The following is a 20896-nucleotide window of genomic DNA, read 5'->3' as shown; positions in this document are numbered from 1 at the left end:
ATTCTCATCATTTGCATGTAATGGCACAACATAGCCTCATTACTATTGATAACATACAATGAAAACTGGAAACAAAAAGACTGATGAATGCTCAGTATTTACATGTAATGACACAACATAGCCTCATTACTATTGGTTACATTCAATAAAGCTGAAAACAAAGATCAATGTACCCAAAAATGGCAACTAGTAACAAAAATGTATCTGTTAATTCACAGTATTATGCCAACCACATGAATGTGCTATCAGAGATTCTCAAAAGAAACTGCAAACAGAAAAATGCAAGAAGAAACCACACTGAGTTGCTACCCCAGTCCCTGTACAAAGCACAGAGAACGTGCAGCACGGAGGGCGTGTCACCTCAAGGCAGGGAAAGACCCAGAGTTGAAAGGTGGTTCTTTCAACCACTCAATAACTTCAATAGTAATGCTTTATTAAATTTATAAACCATTATAGAAATCACCCAGCCGGCTAAAAATAATTCATGAAAGTGAAGCCGGCACCACAGAATTAGAACTAATCAGGAGCTGACGAAGCAACCGAAATGTGTCCTGACCGGTAACACGTCCCCCAAACATGAAACTCCCCCAGACCCGAACTGACTCGAGACGGTTCTCTTGCCCCATAACTCCAGACCCCCGGACCCAATCTTTACCGAACTTGGGGGTTCTTGCAAGGAGAGTCCCTTCCAACTACCCTGAAAATTTGGGACCTCTACCTGCAAAAATGCCCCCGCAGGAGCCACAGAAAGACGGATATTAGAGATTGGCAAATTCAGCTTTGCCAACCTCCCGGATTTTGCTGATTTTGCCAAACCAGAAATTTACCGAATTGGCATTTATTCGGTATTTTTTTGCTTCGGTTTTTACCGAATCAACAGCCCTAGTCTCCACATGTTAGAAATTGTTGTGTGAATATAGGCATTAATTATATTTTAAGAGTGGCAAAGGCTGATAGCACCTCCACTGCCCAACTTACTTTCTTCCCCCTAGTAATGGAGTAAGCTTGGATAAATCAGTTATGCAGAGGCAAGAGTATTCTGATACTTCATGGTGTTATATCTGTGATGGGACCCTGTTGGCTAGCATTGGTGATGACAAATTCCCCTTCACATCCTCAAAGCAGAATGTGAAAGACAAATGTGTATATGTGTGTGAAGTGAGGGAGCTTGGATCCTTTCTACTTGTGCAGCCCTGTCCTGCTTTATTGATTAGGTTGCCAGCTCCGGGTTGGGAAATACCTGGGCCTGAGGAGGGCGGGGTTTGGAGAGGGGAGGGACTTCAATGCCATAGAGTCCAATTGCCAAAGCGGCCAGGGGAGCTGATTTCTATCGCCTGGAGATTGGTTGTAATAGCAGGAGATCTCCAGCCACCATCTGGAGGTTTGCAACCCTAATTATGGAGTGTATTTTTCTAATGCTAGGCACTTTCCATTCACACAAGAGCAAAGTCTTTCAGTGAGCAGGAAGTGCCAAGCATCAAAGGAATTTCAAAGGAAGACCAGCTTTGCAGTGGACAACGTGGAAGGAAAGCATAGCATCCCTCCCCCTGTGTCTATATAAATATATGAATGAAAGTCCCACGTAGCCACCCCACATTTATGCTTATTTTTTATAAACAAAGTTGATGGCCCACCTGACATACAAGAGCATTGATCCTCAAGTGTTCTACTTGCTAGTTGACCTTTAAAGCCTTGAATGTCTTGGGGCCAGCCGTGCCCTAAGACTGTCTTCTCCCATGTGAACCAACCCATCCACTCTGGTCATCTTTGGAGGCCCCAGCCAACTCGAGGGTAGATGGGTGGCAACCCGAGAAAGGGCCTTCTCCATCTTGGCGATGAAACTCTGGAACTCCCTCCCCAAGAAGATGATTCATCTGTCTCCCTCAGTTCCACCTAGGGTTGCCAACCTCCAGGTACTAATTGGAGATCTCCTGCTATTGCAACTGATCTCCAGCCGATAAAGAAAATGGCTGCTTTGGCAATTGGACTGTATGGTATTGAAGTCCCTCCCCAAACCCGTCCTCCTAAGGCTCCACCCCAAAAATCTCCAGGTATTCCCCAACCTGGAGCTGGCAATCCTAATTCCACCATCAAGTGATTTAGTGTACCCCTAGTAAAAATCTTATTCACTCCCCTCCACCCGGTTGTATTGTGTTTGTATGTTTACGTGTGTGTTTTTAATTGTTTAAATGTTTTCAATGCAGCTTGAATGTTTTAATGTTTGGATAGTCGCTGCCTGTAGAAATGCTGTAGGGCTGTAGAAATGTTGCGGCTCTCCTCGCTATTTGATTGCGAACATAAGCCAATCTCATAGGATCACAGAGTTGGAAGGGACCACCAGGGTCATCTAGTCCAACCCCCTGCACAATGCAGGAAATTCACAACTACCCCCACACACACACTCCCAGTGACCATGCCCAGAAGATGGCCAAGATTAGAAAATTTTTCACATTTTAAGAAATTTTTTCACAGTGTTAGAAAAATTTTCACGTTGGTTTGGCCTGGGCTTGCCTAGTTTTCCATTTGCATCCGTCTTGATCTGTCTAAAAAGTCTATTTACGGGGGGTGGGGGAATGGGACAACAGCAGGTCTGTGTGGGATGGACTTAGGATCCAAGTCTGAATGGAGCGACCAGAATGAGCATAGGATAACAGAAGGGTTGCGTGGGCAGGAGTTGGGAATAGGATCTTTAAAGAGGGGCTGGCAACGAGGACGACAAAGAAGGGGTTTTGAAAGTTCTGCATTAAGTCTCCAAGGGGAAAAGATTAGGTTGGATCAACCCTTTCCTGTGAATGTTCTTTTACATTCCAGTCACTTGAATTTGATTTTCAGCCTAGAAAGAAACATTGCTTTTGACACCTGTTGTTCCTTTCTGAGGTGGAAGCCTCTGATACGGAGAGAGGGAGAACATGTCAGCCCTGCACATTTGGAGGGAAAGTCACAGGTTCAACTAGAACACGCTGTGCTAAACTCACCAGAAGTTACCAAATCTATACCCACAGGGTGTCCTTGGGCCTACAATATTGCATTGTGAGGAAAAATCTATATGAGCTCTGAATAGGGTTGCCAATTTCCAGGTACTAGCTGGACATCAGTTGTAATAGCAGGAGAGCCTGAGATCTCCTGCTATTACAACTGATCTCCAGCCAATAGAGGTCAGTTCACCGGGAGAAAATGGCCCCCTTGACAATCTGACTCTATGGCATTGAAGTTCCTCCCCTCCCCCAAACCCCACCCTCCTCAGGCTCCACCTCAAAAACCTCCCCCCCCCCCACCGGTAGCAAAGAGGGACCTGGCAACCCTAGCTCTGAAACGTGTGTATCCAGTGTTGTGCCAAGAGGCCCACACATATTGGCTGGCCTTGGTTGCCACCAGCCCCAGTTAGGCTTGCCAGTTCTGGGTTGGGAAATACCTTAAGATTGTGTGGGTGGAGCCTGGGGAGGGCAGGGTTTGGGGGGAAGGACCTCAGTAGGATATAATGCCATAGAATCCCAAGCAGCCGGCGTGAGAGTGGTGGGACCCAGTGTTGTGGTTAAGAGTGGTGGACTCCAATCTGGAGAACCGGGTTCGATTCCCCACTCCTCCACATGCAGTCTGCTGAGTGACCTTGGGCTAGTCACCATTTTGTCAGAACTCTCTCAGCCTCACCTACTTCACAAGTAGGGTTGCCAACCTCCAGGATCTAGCTGGAGATCTCCTGCTATTACAACTGATCTCCAGCCAATAGAGATCAGTTCCCCTGGAGAAAATGGCACTTTGGCAATTGGACTCTATGGCATTGAAGTCCCTCCCCTCCCCAAACCCTGCCCTCCTCAGCCCCCAAAACCTCCCGCCGGTGGCAAAGGGGGACCTGACAACCCTACTCATAAGGTGCCTGTTGTGGGGACAGGAAGGGAAGGTGATTGTAAGCCTCTTTGAGACTTCTTTCGATAAAGAAAAGTGGAGTATAAAAACCAACTTGTTCTTCAGCCGTTTTCTCCAGGTGAACTGATCTTGCTCATCCTGAGATAAATTGTAATAGCAGGAGATGCCTGGAGGTTGAGAACCCTAGCCCTGGCCCTCCCATCTCATATATCATCACTGAGCTTTGGAAACATTCAGATGCTCCAAAACCCAGCCCCAAAAGAACCCTCAGATTCCAGGCTTGTCCCTCCCAATGCACTGATCTCCAAAAGCACTGTACCATCGCCAAATTTAAAGATTTGGTCCCCACTGGCAACTCCCTGTGTGGATTTCTGTTGATGTCTGTGATATTTCTTTTTCACCCCTTTCCTCTACTGAGTCATTGCAGAATGGTGAGAACAGAGTGTGGCCACTTATGCATGGGTGGTTTTGCCCTGGATTTGCAGTTCTCTAGATGCACATTCGATCCCAACGGAAGTTGGTTTCAGGTAGCCGGCTCAAGGTTGACTCAGCCTCCCATCCTTCCGAGGACGGTAAAATGAGTACCCAGCTTGCTGGGGGTAAAGGGAAGATGACTGGGGAAGGCACTGGCAAACCACCCCGCAAACAAAGTCTGCCTAGAAAATGTCGGGATGTGACATCACCCCATGGGTCAAGAATGACCCCGTGCTTGCACAGGGGACCTTTACCTTTAGATGCACATTTCCCCCATCCGAATTCTCAAAACTTTGCATGGGGGCTTATTTTTGGGTTCTGAGAATTCGGATGGGGAAGATGTGCATCTAGAGAGAGGCAAATCCAAGGCAAAACCTCCCATGCATAAATAGTGTATTTTACGAACAAAGCTATAATATTGTGTAGAGCAGGGTTTCCCAAACTTTTTGAGTCATGGAGCACTTTTCAGGAGAGAAATTCATCACGGAGCACTAATTTTCACCTATATACTAAACCTATATACTAAACTTAATGACAGTAGTATTTTTCTTTCCAATCTCTTCATGGAGCACTAGGAGATGTTTCGCGGAGCACCAAGTGCTCCTTGGAGCACAGTTTGGGAACCTCTGGTGTAGAGGTTAGAAGGTTGAAATAGTACCTGGGAGTCCCAGGTTCAAATCCTTACTCAGCCGTGATGTTCATTGGGTGCCCATTCACTTTCACTCAGCCTGGCCTACCTCACAGGGCTGTTGTGGTGACAAAATGAAAGAGGGGAGAATCGTGTACACTACCCTGGGCTCCTTGGAGGAAAGGTGGAATGACAATGCAATTGATGGATAAATTCAGACCTGGTTCCGAAATCTCTGCTCAGCTATGAAGCTCACTGGGAGGTCATTTTCTTTCAGCCTAACCTACTTTACTGGGTTGTTGTGAAGATAAAAAGTATGTGCCCTGAGCTTTTGGGAAGAAGAATGAGATGTAAAACAGGATAGGGAATGAACCCTTGCTCTTTCTCAGCAGACTCCTTTTGACCTGTTTTCTTCTAGGTGGTGCAGATTGGCAACAGTTGGACTCGGAGCTCCAGAAGGAGATTCTGACCATCTGGCCTCACCTGTCACAGAAGATGCTCGATCTGTTGGTGCCCATGCCAAAAAGTGAGTCGCTGCAGGAGGAATGATGACTGCCAGGTGTCCATGAGGACAGGAAAGGGGAAGGGAAGATTGGAAAAGGCAAGGTGCATTTGCCTGATTATGAAAAAAGCAGAGGAGCTAGAAAAGATTCTTAAGTATAAGGATGCGTCACTGGCCACCAAGATCAAGTTAATTCATGCCATTGTATTCCCTATTACTATGTATGGGTGTGAAAGCTGGACAATGAAGAAAGCTGACCGGAAGAAAGTAGATTCCTTTGAAATGTGGTATTGGAGGAGAGTGTTACGGTGGGTTATAAATCAGTGGGTTATAAATCAAATCAAGCCTGAACTGACCCTAGAAGCTAAAATGACTAAACTGAGGCTATTGTATTTTGGCCACATTATGAGAATGCAAGAGTCACTGGAAAAGACAATCATGCTAGGAAAAGTTGAGGGCAGCAGGAAAAGAGAAAGATCCAACAAGCGATGGATTGCCTTTATAAAAGAAGCCACAGCCCTCAGTTTGCAAGACCTGAGCAAGGCTGTCAAAGACAGGACATTTGGAGTACGTTGATTCATAGGGTCGCCATGAGTCAGAAGTGACTTGATGGCACTTAACACTTAAGAACATAAGAACATAACATAAGAACAGGCCCTGCTGGATCAGACCAAGGCTCATCAAGTCCAGCAGTCTGTTCACACAGTGGCCAACCAGGTACCTTGATCCCAGATAGGGGCCAATCCCCAGCTCAATTACTCTTTTCTGTACTGATGACACCCATGCCTGAAACTCCAGACCATCTGGGCGAGGGGGAGTGCATATAGATGTTGAAAAGCACTGGGGAGAGGATCGCCCCTTGCGGGACTCTACAACCCAATGGATGGCGTGCGGACATTGGGTGCCCTGTCGCTTTCACTCAGCCTATCTTTCCTCACAGGGCTGTTGTGGTGACAAAACGAAAAAAGAGAGAATCATGTACACTACCCTGAGCCTCCTTGGAGGAAGGGTGGAATGACAGTGCAATTCATAGATAAATTCAGACCTGGTTCCGAAATCTCTGCTCAGCTATGAAGCTCACCCAATTGCCACCCTGTGTCCCCGGCCTTGGAGAAATTAAGACAGCCATTGAAGGTGTGTCCCACGCAGTCCAATGCCAGCTAGGCGGTTGGTAACAGGTCATGGTCGGCCATGTCGAATGCTGCTGTGAAATCAAGTAAACACAAACAGTGCCGACTTTCTCTACCATTTAAGGGAGAATCAAACCAGCTTTCAATCACCTTCTTTTCCCCTCCCCGCAACAGACACCCTGTGAGGTAGGTGAGGCTGAGAGAGCTATGAGAGAGCTGTGACTAGCCCAAGGTCACCCAGCTGGCTTCATGTGTAGGAGTGGAGAAACCAACCCAGTTCTCCTGATTAGCATCCGCCACTCATGTGGAGGAGTGAGAAATCAAACCCGGTTCTCCAGATCAGACTCTACTGCTCCAAACAACCACTCTTAACCACTACACCATGCTGGCTCTAGGAGTGAAGGGTGGGGGTCAAGGAGCAGCTGGTGGTATTTTGCATAGCCAAGGTGGCTGGAGCAGAAAGGATTAAGCCCCCATTCCCCACCTACCCACTCAAAACAGACCATCCACAAGATGTTTTTGTTAATGTGCAGTTTGCCTCACAGCCATGTGGTGAATTGTTTGACCTTTTGCTAACCTGTTACCGCATCTGGTGCAATCCTAAGAATGCTACCTTTGACTTTCAGCAACGGACCTGACCGTTGGCAAAATCTACGCAGCCATGATGATAATGGACTATTACAAGCAGAGTAAAGCTAAAAAACAAAGGCAGCAGCTGGAAGAACAGGTGAGATGATACGTTACAAGAATCATTCCCTCATCCCCCCTCTTTATAATATCTTTATTCAGTTTAATTATCAGGTGGGATGACTCACTGCCCGTAGGCTGCCAGGTGTATACCACTGAGGAGCGCCATCTTATGCACTAATGCATTTCTATTCTGATTGTAGTGACTTGTTGATTTGGGGGCTGGATTTTAATTGTTATATAATGTTTTAATGCATTTTAATAGTTTGATATGATCCTGTTTTATTGTAAGCCGCTCTGAGACCAGCTTTGCTAGGGAGAGCGGGACCTTACCTAGAGTATTGTGTTCAGTTCTGGGCACCGCAGTTTCAGAAAGATGTAGGCAAGCTGGAACATGTCCAGAGGAGGGCAACAAAGATGATGAGGGGTCTGGAGACCAAGTTCTATGAGGAAAGGTTAAAGGAGCTGGGTATGTTTAGTCTGAAGAGGAGAATACTGAGGGGACATGATAGCCATCTTCAAGAACTTGAAGGGCTGTCATATAGAGGATGGTGCCCGAGTTGTTGTTTTTCTGTTGCCCCAGAAGATCGGACCAGAACCAATGGGTTGAAATTAAATCCAAACAGTTTCTGTCTAGACATTAGGAAGAATTTTCTAACAGAGCGGTTCCTCAGGAGGTGGTAAGCTCTCCTTCCCTGGAGGTTTTTAAGCAGAGGCTAGATGGCCATCTGTCAGCAATGCTGATTCTATGACCTTAAGCGGATCATGAGAGGGATGGAGTCTTGGCCATCTTCTGGGAATGGCGTAGGGGGCCACTGGGGGTGTCGGGGGGGAGGTAGTTGTGAATTTCCTGCATTGTGCTGGAGGTTGGACTAGATGACCCTGGTGGTTCCTTCCAACTCTATGATTCTATATAAGAGTGATGAATAAATGAATAAAAATAAATAAAGGGATCTTGCGTTCTCTGACATGTTCCAGCTCTTTAGGGTTTGGCTTTAGGTTTTTGCTAGCTGATGACAGCCTGATAGCCCAGCCAAGCCTGATCTTGTCAAAGCTTGGGAGCTAATCAGGGTTGGCCGTGGTTGGCACTTGGATGGGAGACTGGTCGCTACACAGAGGCAGGCTACAGCAATCCACCTCTGTTCGTCTCTTGCCTTGGAAACCCTATGGGACATGTGTCGTGATGGCACTTTCAACCACATCTGATGACAGATAGTTGTATTGTTATGACCTAAAATTAAATCAAAAGAGTTTCCATCTAGACATTGGGAAAAACATTCTAACAGGCTTCCTCGGGAGGTGGTAAGCGCTCCTTCCCTGGAGGTTTTTAAGCAGAGGCTAGATGGTCATCTGTCAGCAATGCTGATTCTATGAACTTAGGCAGATCATTAGAGGGAGGGCAACTTAGCCATCTTCTGGGCATGGAGTAGGGGTCACTGGGGGTGTGGGGGAGGTAGTTTGGAATTTCCTGCATTGTGCAGAGGGTTGGACTAGTGGTCCCTTCCAACTGGTGGTCCCTTCCAACTCTATGATTCTATCAATCTATGACCTCTGTTTTTATTACGGCTTTAAATAATACTATAACTCTTGCCTTGAGTCCTTTTTGGACAAAGGTGAGCTGAAAATGTAGTAAGTGAATATGAAACATGCACTTTGAACCGAGGATCTTTTCTCTCTTTCCCTACAGAAAAATGCACCCATGTTCCAGCGCATGGAGCCGTCCTCTCTTCCTCAGGAGATAATTTCTAATGCCAAAGCTTTGCCTTACCTCCAGCAGGATACGCTTTCAGGACTGTAAGTGTGGAGGGTGGCATAAGCAACCCTTGTCTCCCCTGCTGGCTTTTGTATTCCAACTGCCGTTGCCTCATTCTTTGAAGGGCCCTAAAGACAAAAAGAGGTAGTAGAAAGAACTGGCAGAGAAAGAGAACTTGAAACTGATTTAAAAGTCTTGATAATTACCAGGCAAGTGCCTAATTCTAGGGAATGGGGGCAATCTCTGGTATGTGTAAACAGTGCTCTTGGCATTCATATAGCGCTTTCAAATGTTTGAAGCACTTCAAATGTTTTATCCTTTTTTTGGTAATTCTTACAACAACTCTGTAAGGGTAGGTCAGTGTTATTATTCCCTCATTGCAGATGATGGGATGAGGGCCTAACTATGTTTTTGCTGGAGGCATCCGTGGGTTTGTTCTGAAGTTTCACATGTTCCAGGCACGTGCAGGACTGATTCAGATTGGAACTATGGCATGGATAGAGAGGAAGTTTAGCCTCCCACCCACCACCACCACTACAGAGTTCTTCCCATCCTCGTGTTGCTCTGAAATGCTATTTTCCCTATTGAAACTGCCCAGTACTGATCAGACTAGGATTGCCTTTGCCTCCGGTCTAGTGGGATTCGTAAACGGCTAATTGAAAACCCTTCCCCATAAAAGATCTTTCCTCCTCCTCTTCAAATCATCCTTCCCAGAATCATCAACTTTTATTATTTTATTTTATTATTTTAAACCCAACTTTGATTTTATTCAGAGCTGATATTGTATCGAAATAAAACTTGATTGATTGATTGACTAGGGTTGCCAGCTCCGGGTTGGGAAATACCTGGAGATTTTGGGGGTGGAGTCTGAGGAAGGCAGGGTTTGGAGAGGGGAGGGACTTCAATGACATAGAGCTTAATTGCCGAAGCAGCCATTTTCTCCAGGGGAACTGATCACTGTTACCTGGAGATCAGTTGTAATAGCTGGAGATCTCCAGCCACTGTCTGGAGGTGACAGCAGCTATGACCAGAACAAATGTAAAAGAAAGGACGCAAATATACACATGTAGCATTTATACAATGATTATGATAAGACAACCTCATTCAATACAAGGAAATAAACATCAAAACCACCCCACAGATAAGTCCTTATAGTCCACTATCAAAAGATTAATGCAGCATTGTGTCTGTATAAAGCACTGCAAAAACCTGAAACTGTAGCAGGAGCCACTGAAAAAGTAACTGTGTTACTGCACAAGACATATAGGTGAGCTGAGGAATTATGAAGAAATAACAAGGATCCGGTAATCTTCTTGTTTAGGCAATCTTCCTCAGATAACCATATATTCCTTAGTATTATAAGGACTGCATCACCACAGGTTCCCAAATGCTCCAACTGAAAATATAATTACGAATTAAAATATTGCTGAAAGAGCCTCCTGCCTGAATGAAACTTATTTCGAATGTAGGATCCAGGCACAGTGATAGGACATTGTGTAAAAGTAGGGTTGCCAACCTCCAGGTGACGGATGGAATTCTCCTGGGATTACAACTGATCTCCAGCTGACAGAGATCAGTTCACCTGGAGAACATGGCCGCTTTGGCAACTGGGCTCTATGGCATTATACCCCCAAACCTCATCAGGCTCCACCCCCAAAATCTCCAGGTATTTCCCAACGTGGAGTGGGCAACCCTGACCTGAATGCTACACTAGTACAAAATTTACATTTTTGATGTTTTTGCTGTCCTAATAAAATGCATATTGACACATCTAGTAGGTCAACACTTTGCAGCCAAAGTTAAACCCCTCTCCGAGGTTGTGATCCTAAGTTGGGCCAACCTGGAGCGCTGGCAGGCTTCCACTAAAAATCAACACTACTCATACAATTTCCAGTTGACTTGCGGTGCCAGGAATGCCCTGGGGGTGCGTTCACACATGCAGCTTCAACACTAGATGACTGCAACATTGAGAGATTACTGGCATGTCTGAAGCAGCTATCCCATCCAGTGTCAAGGTCCGTAGGCAGATCTTTCATGTTGCCTCGCCAGATCTCTTCCGCCTATGCTTTTCCATGGAGGAAGGTCACTTATTCAGCTAAATCACTGGGCCAGATGAGACATCGAGCACTTTGAGAACACAGGCCTCCATTCTGTGCAGAAAACAACTCATTCAAAAACCCACAAAATTTATGCAGAAAGGTTTATTTAGCATAAATCTGCTGCCTTTCTGTGAACTGGTATAATGAGTTTTTCCCAGAAGCTTAGATTATTTTGGCAAGGTGGAGGCGGATGAGGGACAGCAGTGGATGTGTGGAATGGTGAGCATGAGTAGAATCCATAAACAAAGGTCATCCAGCCATTTAGGACAGAAGAAGCTTCACCGCTGCTCCATCTTTATAAACCTCTGGAGGTTCGTGCTGATTCTTAAATCGGAGGAGGTTTTACTCACAAGCCCGCTAAAGGCATGAACTGACAGCAAAACCCAGATTCTTGAAGGGTGCCACATGTTTTTTTTATGAACACATTTGTCAGATTAATGCAGTGTAAATGTGAACATACATGTACACAGAGCATCTTAACGTGTACGCAGAAACACATAGGATTGGGTCTAAATTCATTTTTCCATTCATGGAAGGCATTCATTTTCATCAGGAGAATGGAACTTTTTTGTCTTCCTCCCCACTGCAGCCCACAGAGATCCCCAAAAAGGTTCCCTCTGGGGACAGGGGATTATTTTGGAGAACCCCGTAGGCTGCAGAGAGAAAGGGTGATGAAAATTCCATTCTGTTGTACAGGAACTAGGGTAGCCAGGTCCTTCCTTGCCACCAGTGGGAGGTTTTTGGGGCAGGGCCTGAGGAGGGTGGGGTTTGGAGAGGGGAGGGACTTCAATGCCCTAAAGTCCAATTTCCAAAGGGGCCATTTTCTCCAGGTGAACTGATCTCTATCGGCTGGAGATCAGTTATTATAGAAGGAGTTCTCCAGCTAGTACCTGGAGGTTGGCAACCCTAACAGGAACCAAAGTTTGGACCTAACCCAATAGGAGTAACGATTCTTCAGAATCAAAATGAGTGCTTTATACCTCCCCCTCTTGGGAATGCTGCATTAATAGCATCACTGAAGAGCAAAGTATTCATTCTTTCCTTTTATATGTCCCTTTTTGACCCTACATGGTTCTTAAAGTGGCTAACAATAAACTCATGTTGAAGCTTTGATTCTTGAAAAAGAAGAGTTGGTTTTTATATCCCGCTTTTCTCTGCCAAAAGACATCTCAGAGCGGCTTCCAATCGCCTTCCCTCCCCCCCCCCACACACAATAGGCACCTTGTGAGGTATGTGGGGCTGAGAGAGTTCTGAGGGAACTGTGACTAGCCCAAGGTCACCCAGCTTGCTTCATGTTGAGGAGAGAGGAATCGAACCCAGTTCTCCACATTAGAGTCTGCTGCTCATGTGGAGGAGTGGGGCATCAAACCCAGTTCTTCAGATCAGAGTCCACTGCTCATAACCACTATATCACACTGGCTTATACCCTGGGAAAGCTTATACCCTGGGAAATTGTGTTGGTCTTTAAGGTGCTACTGGACTTGAAATTTATTCCAGTAAATTTAAAGACATCTAAAATGAGCAATAACAATAAATACATATACAAACCCAGCAGACACCTGCCATGAAATTCAAAGGGCCCAGCAAAATTGAAACCATATGATTAATGGCAAAGTTATGTATGTGGCAGCAGATTTTCCTTTGGAAGAGAATTTCACAAGATAAGAGTCACTGAGAAGGCAAGTTATCTGATTGGCTATGTGATGGTGGTTGCCTCTAGACTAGAGCTCAGTTTTTGTCTGCCTCGGTCCCAGGCTGTCCAGAGCCTAACAGTTTCTCATGCATTACAGCCATCTTCAGACATGCATTTCCAGAGTGTGAGAAATAGTGTTTGCAAACAAGGCCATTAGATGTCATCAATGCTTTTGTTCCTACATGTTTCTTGACCTTTTTGGAGTTTGTCACTGTGTTCCCAAGTAGCACAAGCTTTCAAAAAGTGCAAGATTTGAGTCCAGGAGCTCCTTAAAGTTTTCCAGGGTGTGAGCTTTTGAGAATCTCAAAAGCGTATACCCTGGAAATCCTGTTGGTCTTTAAAATGCTACTGGAGTTGAATCTTGCTCTTCTACTGCAGACCAACACGACTACCCACCTGGGAGAAAAAATGCAGTTCCCCCCACAAACAGTTCCTTAAAAAGGTAAAGGTCCCCTGTGCAAGTCCTAACCCATGGAGTGACGTCACATCCTGACGTTTACTAGGCAGACTTTGTTTACGGGGTAGTTTGCCAGTGCCTTCCCCAGTCATCTTCCCTTTACCCCCAGCAAGCTGGGTACTCATTTTACCAACCTCAGAAGAATGGAAGGCTGAGTCAACCTTGAGCCAACTACCTGAAAACGACTTCTGTTGGGATCGAACTCAGGTTGTGAGCAGAGCTTGGACTGCAGTACTGCAGCTTACCACTCTGTGCCACGGGGCTCCTACAAACAGTTCCTAGAAGCGCTTAAATTTAGAGTTATTGGTAGGGTGAAAACTATTCTAGACCAATTTATATTGATTAGTATGCATAAAACGGTAATTTCTAAACCTTCGTAGAATTATATTTTTTTCTCACAGGAGTGCTAATTCATGGAGCTTAATAGGGAGGGGATGTGGCTCAGTGGTAGAGCCTCTGCCTGGCATGCAGAAGGTCCCAGGTTCAATCCCCGGCATCTCCAGTTAAAGGGACTAGGCAAGTAGGTGATGTGAAAGACCTCCGCCTGAGACCCTGGAGAGCCGCTGCCGGTCTGAGTAGACAATACTGACTTTGATGGACCAAGGGTCTGATTCAGTATAAGGAAGCTTCATGTGAAATGAGATCGGGGGGGGGGGGTTGTGGGGGGGGGAGTCAGCGAAGTAACCATCACTGGGGTAGCCTTCTTCTCTCATTCGAAGTGGGAATATCTTTACAGGAGCAGCCGGAGTGGATACCCCTCCCTGAGCCCACTCTCCCCCCAAGAGATATTCCAGCTGGCTTGCATGGATCCAACCCATGGGGAATACCAGGAGCAGCAGACTCTGGTAAATCAGTGCATGATATCCGAATGCCTCTTTTGCAGTCCTGCCTTTCGCTGCTTTCAGACGTTTCCAGTATAACCCTAATACTATTGTTGTATTTTCCATATGTGGTTGAAGAGCCTTCTGGATTTCAAGCATGAATGTGGTACCTATATAAACGAAAACTGTACTTCTGTTTCCATGGAGATATCAGCAAGCCTGTTATGATCTTTTATGATATTGCCACTGTTTCCAAAAAACATTCTGTGCCACATGATACTGGAACAGGAACAGGGTCTCTTCCAACCCCCAGCCCCTTTATATATAAAACGAATGGGTTGAATTTCTGTTATAAGAGGCACTTGATACAATATACTGCAATGAAATCCTAAAACAACAGTAAGATCCAAGGGGGAAAAAATAACTTTACGATTTCTTGACAGGAAGGTGCTTCTACAAGTCACTCCAGCGTCTGATGATATAATGTTAACTTGCCAGTTCTCTTGGTGCTGAATAAATACTGCATTTACCACTAAGAGAGGAGATTTTTGGTAGGCCAGATCTTTCCCATTCCTGATGGGAATTTGGACTTTGTAAATTATCACTGCCTTGACCTAGATGGCCCAGGCTAGCCTGATCTCGTCAGATCTCAGAAGCTAAGGAGTGTCTGCCCTGGTTAGTACTTGGGATGGGAGACCACCAAGGAACACCAGGGTAGTTATGAAGAAGAAGGCAATGGCAAACCACCTCCAAACGTCTCTTGCCTTGAAAACCCTACTGGGTTGCCATAAGTTGGCTGCGACTTGACAGCACTTTACACACACACAAATTATCATTACTGTATGAAGTATCAAGAAGATGGACAACAGCTTCTCCTAAAATGAGCTTCTTTATCCTCAAAATAAGCTTAGATGAACAGTGGTTCTTGACCATCACTGAGGCTTGTATCCACGGGAAAGTTGCTGCCGATGCAAGGATTTCCAGCCGTGGGGTATGAGTTTTTCACCTTCCTCCCCTCCCCTACTGCTGCAGGTCAAAATTGTCTCCAAACATGTTGCTTCTGGGAAACTTCTGTGGAAATGCTCCAGTGGATCCAAGATCATATGCCAGCCCCACCCCCGACTGTAAAATGGTACCACGCAGTGACTTGCAATCAACTGCCACTTGGTTAGTTTTTCCAGATACAGGAGTGACTTCAGGAGCAACTATTAAATTAATGTATCATTGTGAAATGGAAAGTAGTTGATGATTTTGGTCACGTAAAGTTGCTCTCCTTCAAGCTGCTGCCCCCAAGTCGGGTGGCCCTGGACGAAAGAAATGTGGAAACGTGTTTCATGTTACTCAATTCTCCATCATGCCCTTTTAGAATTAACCAGTTATTCTTCACATTCTTTCTGTGCATGTGATTTATTTGGAGACCGTAGCCTGTGAAGATCCTTGTCAAGGAATGTGTGGTCCCAGAGTATTCTAGCAGTTAGGAAGTAATCAATGGATAAGCACACGTGGAAAATTGTGTTACATCCTCGTAATTGTGCATTGTATTACAAACGAGCAACTCTTATAAAAGTGTAGAAATGCAAGCTCTCTATTATCAAACAAGCGATTACCTTGGGCTTCTGGGAACCGTAGTGATTTCTGATGTGAACTAGGTGAAAATTTGACCTTCTGTGTTTATGAGAGCTACTGATGACTGCGGTCTTTTTGCAGGTTGGTTTTCCTCTCATTAAGTAATCATTTCATTTGGGTGTCTTACCAAGGCTGAATGCCGGTATATGATGCTTCTGGGTTTGTGTCCATCTCGTCTTCAGTGCCAGTGTCCATGGTCCAAACTGAACTGTTGAATCATGTCACACCAATGTGAACATATTGCCTCTGGCCCACCCACACATGCACCCACCTTTCCAGCCGGGGGCACTAGTGTCTGTGTGTGTATACAGCTCTGTGTGCACATCTGTGCGCCATCCTGACTCCTGTCGGACTGCAGTGCTGCATTAGTGTGCCTCTCCCGCTCACTCTGTGTGCTTTTCAGAGTGCGTAACACTATATCTGTTTTTTTTATCGCACACATGCAGTATGCCTCCTCGTACTATTCCACACTTCACCCTGCAAAGAGAAACCACAGCTAATCTTTCACGAGGCCAAACTTTCCCTTTGTGATATCACTCCCGCTCTTTTCTGATTATTATTATTGCCTCTGGCAATAACAAAATTTGGCGTTGGTTATCGCCATTGTATATTACAAAGGAGAAAGGGTAAAAATTGGCAGCCCGCAAAAATCTGCACTCCTAGAAAAGTTTCTGCCAATCTCAAGGCGAAATTATATCAGATCCATTAAGCTTTAAGTGTCAGGCAGTTGAGTCCGCAAAGCGTAGATCAGACACCAATAGAATGCCTGCCAATGCAAACTTTTTGAGGATTGCTGCCAGAGAAGAACCTGAGAAACATAGAACACCCTGGTGTTTCCTTTTAATCACCACTGATAAAGTATTGAAGCCTAAACTGATGGCAGAATGCAGGAAGAAAAATCCAAGAAAAGAAAGAGGAGGCGATCAGTTCTCAACTAGGCTGAAACCGAAGTACCAGTTTCCCAATAAAACTACAGTTACCCTTGAAGTATAGCTCAGCCCCAAGCACATTTCCTTGGTACTGAATCCTATTGCACTCAAGATTTGCTCTCTCACACACACACAACACAACACACACACACATGCCACATGGCCAGCATAAAACATTCAGGCCATTTATGCAGGGGTATTTACTTCGCAGTCCCTGCTGGACTGCTTCGAGGCTTCTTTTGCATTATACATGATTTTACCGACCTTCAGACGGGACTTTGCTCTGGCCTCGTTCTTCCCCCGCAGTTCTAGGATCCTGTTTTAGAATGAATTTAAATACAGCTTTGAGGCAAGAGCAACGCAAATTCCCCCCAATTTCACGCATAGCTCTTAACTTCAGGTTTCTCTCCCCATGCCCATTTTGGCTTCTCCCTCCCACGTGTCTGACCCTCCCATCCAAACCCTTCCCTCAAAGCAAAGCACAAAAGAAGGAGATAAACCTTCATGAAATGTGTAGGAAGACACTGAAGAAGGCAGCTCCCAGCAGGGAGCTGTTGAAGAAAGATGGGGAGGAATACCCAGCAAAAGCACACGCAGTCCCTTTAAGAGCTGACCCGCCCCCTCCAAGTAAGGTGCAACAAGGCTGCGTTTTCAGGGGGAGGGACTCAGAAGCTCCTTGATTCACTGGGGATGCCTAATTAATCACAAGGTACTCCTGGAATTTGGGGTGGGGGGAACCCTCATGCATATGATGTTTGAGAATTCGGAGCAGAAAACTGCACAGCAAACTAAACACAAATTTCCCCTGCATAAATGACCTCCTGAGACTTCACAATCATATACACCCCCTTTTGAAAGCCATTCCTAAGTACATGGGTGAAGACGACACTGGCAGAAAAGGCAGGCGGTATAATCAAACCGAATCCCATGAGCTTGGCTGTGTGTTTATTTCCAGGAGCCAGAGGTTAGAGAGTTTAAAAGAGTGCAGCCCTCTAACCGTGGCAGCTACCTCCCCGTGGACACTCAGGAACGAGCTGTATCTGGGAGGGCCTCTTCCATGCCACGCCTGACTGTGGATCCCCAGGTAAAACCAAGTGAAACAATGGCTGAAGCAACAGGGAACAATACGTGCTCCTTTCCCGTGGAACATTGTTGCTTGATTATTATTATTATTGCTAGGCTAAAACCGGTGGCATTCCAGTTGGTTCCTGCTCCTTGCATCCCCTAGAACCAGGAGGGGCTGTGGCTCAGTGGTAGAGCATCTGCTTGGCATGCAGAAGGTCCCAGGTTCAATCCCTGGCATCTCCAGTTCAATGGACTAGGCAAGTAGGTGATGTGAAAGACCTCTGCCTGAGACCCTGAAGAGCTGCTGCCGGTCAAAGTAGACAATACTGACTTTGATGGACCAAGGGTCTGACTCAGTAGAAGGCAGCTTCATGTGTTCGGTTCCCCGCACCTTGACCATCTCTTGAAACCAAAGAGCCTGAACAGTGAGACTTTGAGACACTCTAGCTCAGTGATTCCCCAACATGGCACCCATTCATGGGTTTCCTGGTGCCCATTTCCTTCTGAGACAACGCATCGCTTCTCTAAAGCAGAGAGCCAGTCCTGGCTTTCCTCTACCTCAGTGGAGCAGGAGGTGCTTCAGAACCACCCAGGAGGCATCAAGCTTTGTGTCTGTGGGGAGCACCCATTCAGAAACATGCTTCCATTGTAAGAGGATGCTTGGCCTGCAACCTCCCCCATGATTAATCCCAGGACCTCATGGCAACCATTGTGGGATTGACCCCAGCCCCTATAGCAGCCATCCTGTGGTGGCAGCCAGTCCATGTTCTCAGCATTCCAAATGTGCCCTAAACCCCCATTTTGCAGAAGAGAATAGAACAGAAGCTCTGGGTTAGTAACTTGCTAGAGGCCACTACTGGGCCAAGCAGGGAACCAAACCTGAACGACCCGACTGTCACCCTCATTACTCCATCAGTTTCCCCCCCAAGACTACAGTGAAACCGAAGAACAGAGCCTTAGGGAATCTTCTTCCTGCCCTTCTTCAACCAAGACTGTTGCTGGTTGCAGCAAGGATGGCAACCGTTTGGAAGAAACACTCGGCCACCTGGGAAGTATTAATTTTTTTCTGAACGGTGGCCACTTCTCTTTCCAGTCTTTTTTTTCCATTGTCCTAAGATACTTGTCTTCATGACTCCTGCCAAGCATCCTGTCCTGGTCAGTCTTGGCCATGCTCCATCTCTTTGTCTGTCCCGCTGGTTTTCTTATGTCTGTCTGTCTCATAAACCAGGTTTGATTAGCTGAGATATGTCAGCTCTAGCCAGGTTTGTTATCCTAAGCCTATGCAGCTCAGCAGCAATCCACGCCTCTCCCTCAGGTTGCCCCACACAGAGGGGGCTTAGGGACAAGAATGCCTACTTATGTCTTTTGTGTCAGCCCCACAATGCTTGCATAAGTAGCCTATGAGGGAGGTAAAGACTTGTGGCCTTTAGCCATGTTATTAACCCGTTTGTTCTTGAGAACCGTGGTAAAATGACAGCTGCATTTTGTTTTGTTTTATCTTCCTTTGCTATTTTTCCAATCTATTTCCTATCAGACCCCAAGGTTCCTCCACCGCTAGACATGGAGAGTAGAGCTTCCATTAGCCTTCCGCAGGAGGAGGAAGGGTGGATGGTAAAACAAGTGTTTTAGACTGAAGCTGGAGCTTCCAGATGGAAGGGCGGAATCAGTGAGAAGGGAAGGAAATCTTGTGCTAAAGAAGTAAAGAAATAGGCTGGGAATGGGTACAGTAACATAAAGACGATGTTAAGATGGAAAGAAGAAAATGATCGGCTGGTTTCTTGAGTAAATCACAGCAGATTTTTTAATGAGATTTGTTAGGGGAGTAAAATAGAAGATAAAATATGACACATAAATCATTCGGTCACAATATAGTGATACTGGTCTACTTGTGGGTGGGGGCATCAAACAAAATGCCAAGAGTTTTGGCTTATAGAACTCATTTGCCTCAAAGGGGCAAACAGCAACACTAGGTACCAGTTCTGGGTACCAGTTCAGGTAAGCCTTTGACACCCTCACTCCATCCATGAGAAAGACCTAGTCTAAACTGGGGTCCTGCACCCATTGTTAACAATTACATGGGAACTGTATCCATAGGACTTTCAGCATGTCATCCGATAAGACCCTGAGGTGTTTAACCTAGGTCTGGGATGGACTACTTCAAACAGCTGGTGGGAACTCACAAGACTGAATGCTCCTCCATACATGTCCAGAAAAACAGGTTAACCCCCCCACACACACATACTTGTCTTCTATATGCAGGGAATTCAGTGGTATGGGTAGAGTTGCCAGGTCCCTCTTCACTACCGGTGGGAGGTTTTTGGAGTGTAGCCTGAAGAGAGCGGTGTTTGGGGAGGGACTTCAATGCCATAGAGTCCAATTGCCAAAGCCACCATTTTCTCCAGGGAACTGACCTCTATTGGCTGGAGATCAGTTGTAATAGCAGGAGATCTCCAGCTAGTACCTGGAGGTTGGAAACAGTAGGTATGGGGTTTATGGGCATTGAACTGTATTCAAATACATGTGAGCCTCCACCTGCAATCTGAAGTGGTACAGCCCAGAAAGAGGTGGACTACATCGCTCACTACAAGGCCATCAATCAAAAACAGATTAATTTGAAATCTGGATCACCTTGACAACTGTGGGCAATAGCAGTATAGACAAACAGTGAATGTGGATCATCATGAAAGCCAAGGTTTTTGGATGATGGTTCTTTTCCACTACAGTAAACATGGTGGAGACAGCCCCGTGGTGCAGAGTGGTAACTGCAGTACTGCAGTCCAAGCTCTGCTCACGACCTGAGTTCGATCCCGACAGAAGTTTGTTTCAGGTAGCCAGCTCAAGCTTGACTCAGCCTTCCATCCTTCCGAGGTCGGTAGAATGAGGACCCAGCTTGCTGGGGGTAAAGGGAAGATGACTGGAAGGCACTGGCAATCTTCCTAGTAAACGTCAGGATTTGATGTCACCCCATGGGTCAGGGGACCTTTACCTTTTTAAACATGGTGAAGTTTCTTCTTATCCTTGCTTTTCTGGCTACCCCATCATTCTTATTATTCTTATTTTTTTAGAGGCCCATTCACCCCTCTACTCTCTATTTCTCTTACTGTTACTCTATTTCTGGTTTTATTCAGAGACCAAACTGGGACCAGCAACCAACCCTCCTGACCAAAT

At 45.9% G+C, this 20896-nt stretch overlaps 1 protein-coding gene across 1 annotated transcript in view; it reads left to right on the top strand.

The window, feature by feature from the left end:
- Nucleotides 1–20896, top strand: part of CACNA1E (calcium voltage-gated channel subunit alpha1 E) — a 430764-nt gene that overhangs the window by 382269 nt on the left and 27599 nt on the right. Inside the window, exons 40-44 of the mRNA XM_056844152.1 lie at nucleotides 5385–5492; nucleotides 7225–7325; nucleotides 8973–9079; nucleotides 14024–14132; nucleotides 17619–17747. Coding sequence (XP_056700130.1) covers nucleotides 5385–5492; nucleotides 7225–7325; nucleotides 8973–9079; nucleotides 14024–14132; nucleotides 17619–17747 — 554 coding nt within the window. The remainder of the gene's footprint in view (nucleotides 1–5384; nucleotides 5493–7224; nucleotides 7326–8972; nucleotides 9080–14023; nucleotides 14133–17618; nucleotides 17748–20896) is intronic.

This window comes from Euleptes europaea, chromosome 2, assembly GCF_029931775.1.
Source record: "Euleptes europaea isolate rEulEur1 chromosome 2, rEulEur1.hap1, whole genome shotgun sequence".
NCBI classification, from domain to species: Eukaryota; Metazoa; Chordata; class Lepidosauria; order Squamata; family Sphaerodactylidae; genus Euleptes; species Euleptes europaea.
Note: the sequence above shows the minus strand (reverse complement) of the source record. Positions and strands in the feature narration are given on the sequence as shown.